The following is a 4,957-nucleotide window of genomic DNA, read 5'->3' on the forward strand; positions in this document are numbered from 1 at the left end:
AATAATTCGATTTGCGCTGTTTCCCACTTGAATGACACATTGGTCCTCGTGAGGTGAGTCTGCGGCTCAGCGATCCGTAAAAATTCCTTGACGAGGCGTCTGTAATAGGCGCACAAGCCAAGGAATCGACGTACGGACTTCTTCCCATTGGGTGGCGGGAAGGCAGCGATGGCAGCTGTTTTCCGCGGATGTGGGCAGACGCCATCCTTGCTGAACACGTGACCCAAAAACAAGATCTCCTCGTAGGCGAAGCGGCCCTTTTACGGCTTCTAGGTGAGTACACAGGTCTTCATTGCTTGAAGTTCAGCTTCAAGGCGCCGGAGGTGCTTTTCGAAGTTTGAGGCAAGCACAACGACGTGGTCCCAGTACACGAGGCACGTCTGCCATTTCATGCCAGCCAGCACTGCATCCATAACAAGTTGGAATGCCACAGGTGCCGAGCAAAGACCAAAAAGCATGACCTTGAATTCGAACAGGCCATCGCGTCTAATAAAGGCCGTCCGTTCTCGGTCTCTCTCGTCGACTTCGATTTGCCAGTAGCCGGCCTTGAGGTCTATCGAAGAAAAGTACTTCGCGTTGTGGAGTCGATATAGGGTATCATTTATTCATGGTATAGGGTACACGTCCTTCATCGTGACTTTCTTCAGGTGACGATATTTGACGCAGAAATGTAGGGTTCCATTGTAGCGGCAGCAGCATCGGCGTCGCAAAGAAGAGGACGGAGACGCTCGCTCTTGCACGAGGCAGGTGCCGCTGCCACGGGCCTGCGCGCGCTTGCGTTCGAAAGAAGAGAGATTGAAATACTTCTGATCAAGGCGGTCGTGTCGGGCTCGCTCTCTCTCTGGTAAGGCCGAGACTTCGCCGGTCTGTGAGGTCGCTCATCGCCACAGTTTGGTGACCCGGACGTGATCGTGGCCATAAGATTCCGTGGCAGAAGCGACCATGGAACAGACTGACGGTACAAGTTCTGGAGACCAGAACCTTCCCGAGCGACGCGGTGAGCCTTCCTGCTCAGCCATCGCTGTCCGCCTTCCTCAGTACTGGGACCAGCATCCTTCGGCGTGGTTTCTTCAGGTGGAATCACAATTTCAAGTTGCTGGTATCCGCTCCCAAGCTACGAAGTTCCACTACGCTGTTGCGGCACTCTCGCACACCGCCATTGACGAAGTAGCGGATCTGTTGAGCGACCCGCTGTCTGCGAACGCCTACGACGATCTCAAGACGACCCTGCTACAACGCACGGCAGTTTCACAGCGTTCTCGCATACAGCAGCTTCTGCCCGCTGAAGAACTCGGCGACCGACGCCCCAGCCAACTTCTTCGCCGAATGAAGCAGCTGCTCGGAGACAACGCGAGATCCGTCGACGATGCGCTGTTACGCGAGCTGTTTTTACGACTGCCGGCTAACGTGCAGATGGTTCTGGCAACAGCTTCTACCATGGACCTCACCGGACTTGCCGCGTTGGCCGACAAGGTGATGGAAGTAGCCACGCCAGCCATGACAGCCGCGACACCGTCGACTGGTGAGAGTACCACCACGCTGCGAACTCTGCTGTCTTTTTCGACAGCCCAGTCGCCGCTCGACGCCCTGTGCGAGCGCCTCGAACGCATCGTCTCTGCAGCAGAACAACGCCGCGCGTCACCTCACCGTTCACGCCACCGAAGTTCCAGCAAGCCGGGATGCACACCCACTAGCCGTGACGCGTCACCAACGCCTGGCATCTGCTACTACCATCGCCGTTTTGGAAACGACGCTCGTCACTGCCGCCGTCCGTGTGCGTGGCAGGGAAACAGGCCGGCCGACCTCTGACGGCGACCAGCGGTCCGGCCCAGCACACAAGTCGCCTCTTCTACCTCACGGACAGAGCCACAGGACAACGTTTCCTAGTCGACACTGGTGCAGACGTAAGCATTATTCCTGCTCAACGCTCCCACCGAAAAACGACACCTGTGTCGTTTTTGCAAGCCGTCAACGGTACCAGGATTCCAGTCTACGCATCACGCTCCGTCATGCTCAATCTTGGCCTCCAACGAGCGTTTCGCTGGATTTTCCTGGTTGCAGATGTCCGACGCGCCCTCATCGGAGCTGATTTCCTGCACCACTATGGACTCCTTGTCAACGTGAAACACCGTCGTCTTATCGACTCCGTTACCCACCTGACCGTTACCGGCGCCCTTGCAACAACCACATCGCCGATCGCGCCCATATCTTATATGCTAGAAGAACCTTTCGCCGAGCTCCTTCGTGACTTTTCCACTTTGACGCGCTAGCAGGACTGGACGCAACCGGTCCAACACGACGTTTGTCATCACATCGTCACCTCCGGCCCTCCGGTTTATTTCCGACCTCGGCGTTTGTCCCCTGAGAAACTCAAGGTTGCCCGCGCGGAGTTCGAGCACATGCTCGCACTCGGGATCATCCGACCTTCTTCTAGCAACTGGACATCTCCGCTTCATATGGTGCCGAAGAAGTCTGGGGATTGGCGTCCATGTGGCGATTACCGGGCGCTCAACAACATCACAGTTCCTGATCGCAACCCGCTTCCGAATATCCAGGACTTCACGGTAGCACTGCACGGTGCGACGATCTTTTCTAAGATCGATCTTGTTCGCGCCTATCATCAACTGCCAGTCGCCGAAGAAGATATCCCGAAGACCGCCATCACCACACCTTTCGGTCTTTTTGAATTCCTCCGCATGCCCTTCGGCCTACGGAACGCTGGCCAATCGTTCCAGCGTTTCATCGACTCCGTCACCCGAGGCTTGCCATTCGTATTTGCCTACATCGACGATCTCCTTGTCGCAAGTCCTTCCGCTGAAGAACATGTTCAACACCTGCGGTTGTTATTCTCCCGCCTCGCCAGCCGCGGAATCGTCATCAACGTCGCCAAAAGTGAATTTGGTCGACAGGAACTCGAGTTCCTTGGACACGTAGTCGACGCGAGCGGCATTCGACCACTGCCGTCCAAGATTCGCGTCGTCGAAGATTTTCCACAACCGACAACGATGACCAAACTTCGACAATTTCTCGGGTTCGTCCATTTCTATCGACGGTGTATACCCGATTGTGCACGACTGGTCGCCCCTCTAGACGGTCTTCTCAACTTCAAAAGCAACCAAACGCTTCGGTGGACTGAAGAGGCCGCCCACGCGTTCACAAGAGTCAAGAGTGCCCTCGCCAGTGCAACACTCCTGAAACATCCGAAACCAGATGCACCGACTGCTATCATGACAGACGCCTCGAACAACGCTGTCGGCGCGGTTTTGCAACAATTCATCAATGGAACATGGCATCCACTTGCTTTCTTTTCAAAGAAGCTGAAGCCTGCACAGAGCCGCTACAGCGTTTTCGGCCGCGAGCTACTCGCGTGTACTTGGCTGTTCGACACTTCCGGCACTTCCTAGGAGGTCGTCAGTTTAGCGTCCTGACCAACCATAAGCACCTTGTGCACGCGATGAACCGATCTGCGTCCTACTACTCGCCTCGCGAGAGTCGACATCTCTCCTACATCTCGGAGTTTACCACAACGTTCCGTCATGTCAAAGGCACCGACAACATTCCTGCCGATGTACTGAGCCGCGTCGATGCAGTTTCCACAGCAACTGCACAGCCTTCCATCATCGACATCGGCCTACTCGCTACTCACCAGCGTGACGACACCCTCCGAAAGTCGTCAACGTCCCTGAAGCTGGAGGACGTCGTTTTGACTTGAGATGGTACATCGGTAGTGTGGGATAGTTCTACCGGCACACCCCGACCTTTCATCCCGGAACCGCTTCGCAGACGCCTGTTCGATGCTGTACAGAGTCTGTCGCATCCCGGAATTCGCACTACACAGAAGCTCATTTCCAGTCGCTACGTTTGGCCTCAGCTAAACGCCCAAGTTCGCGACTGGGTGCGCTGTTGTTTGCCGTGTCAACGCTCCAAGGTCCAGCGCCATCTCATCCCTCCTGCGAAGTCCTTCCTTCCACCGGACGCGCGTTTTGACACCGTACACTTGGACCTGGTCGGCCCTCTCCCACCTTCCAAGGGCTTCCAATGGCTACACCCATTGCCGACATTTCAGCGCCCACAGTTGCAGCAGCCTTCGTGTCGACATGGATTGCGAGGTTCGGCTGCCCATCTGTTACGTTGTGGTTTTTGGTTTTGCACAACGTGCAGGTTCTTTCTTTATTTGGAATGTCCGAGACGCCACCTCAAGACACTCCCCAAAAGGACGAGACCGCTAGCAAACCACATTTAATTACAACACTAACACCAGAACACACGACACTAACAAAGACAGAAGAGTACCCTACAGGAATTACAGACTCTCCGACAGAGGCCAAGTCACTAAGAACGAATAAACTACGTGCTTAGTTCCTAATCCCTTAGTCTGTAGCCTTCAGCTTGTCGCGGAGAGTAGAGAAGACGCGGTGCCGGTCTCACCAAGGTTAGCGATGACGATGCCTTGGAGCGAAGTATGGAGCTGATGCCGCTGCCGTCGCCGTCGAAGCAGAGCCGCTCGATGGCCCGCTGTATCGGCAGCCTCGTTGTTGAGGAGACGATGACGACCCGTCGGCTCCGAGAAGGGTTCCGGCCGGACAGCCTCGTTCGAGCTCGAGCCCGAAGCCCGACTGCTCAAACCTGTCCACGGGCACAGGAACGTCTGACCAGGAGCAGCACACGAGCGACGCCCTGCCAAGCACAGCAGCAGGTAGCCATGGTTACCCTCAGGTCACCGGTCGAAAGGGTTAGGGGTCTTGGCTCGGGTCCGAAACCCGACGGCCGAAACGCGTGACCCGTCTTCCTGGCTGCCTCCCAGCTACTGCTTCTTCCTCTTCTCTCTCCTCTCTCTCCGCGTGCTTCCGAACGATCGCTGTGGCTCTTTCTCATTGGCATTTCACTTCTTTATTCTTTTGGCTCTTCTAGGCCCGTGCAAGTTCCTTTTTCGTTGTCTTCGATTTGGTTCCACGGC

The 4,957-nt window shown here is 55.8% G+C and overlaps 1 protein-coding gene across 1 annotated transcript; it reads left to right on the forward strand.

The window, feature by feature from the left end:
• The first annotated feature begins 942 nt into the window (after positions 1 to 942).
• LOC119375314 (uncharacterized) lies at positions 943 to 1,809 on the forward strand. The gene has a single exon (XM_037645494.1). The coding sequence runs from the start codon at positions 943 to 945 to the stop codon at positions 1,807 to 1,809; it is 867 nt and encodes a 288-aa protein (XP_037501422.1).
• Positions 1,810 to 4,957: the final 3,148 nt, after the last annotated feature.

The sequence above is a fragment of the Rhipicephalus sanguineus genome, chromosome 11 (genome assembly GCF_013339695.2).
Source record: "Rhipicephalus sanguineus isolate Rsan-2018 chromosome 11, BIME_Rsan_1.4, whole genome shotgun sequence".
In the NCBI taxonomy this organism is placed as follows: Eukaryota; Metazoa; Arthropoda; class Arachnida; order Ixodida; family Ixodidae; genus Rhipicephalus; species Rhipicephalus sanguineus.

Coding starts and splice junctions, on each gene's coding strand:
- LOC119375314 (XM_037645494.1), top strand. CDS start 943: ATGGAACAGACTGACGGTACAAGTTCTGGAGACCAGAACCTTCCCGAG.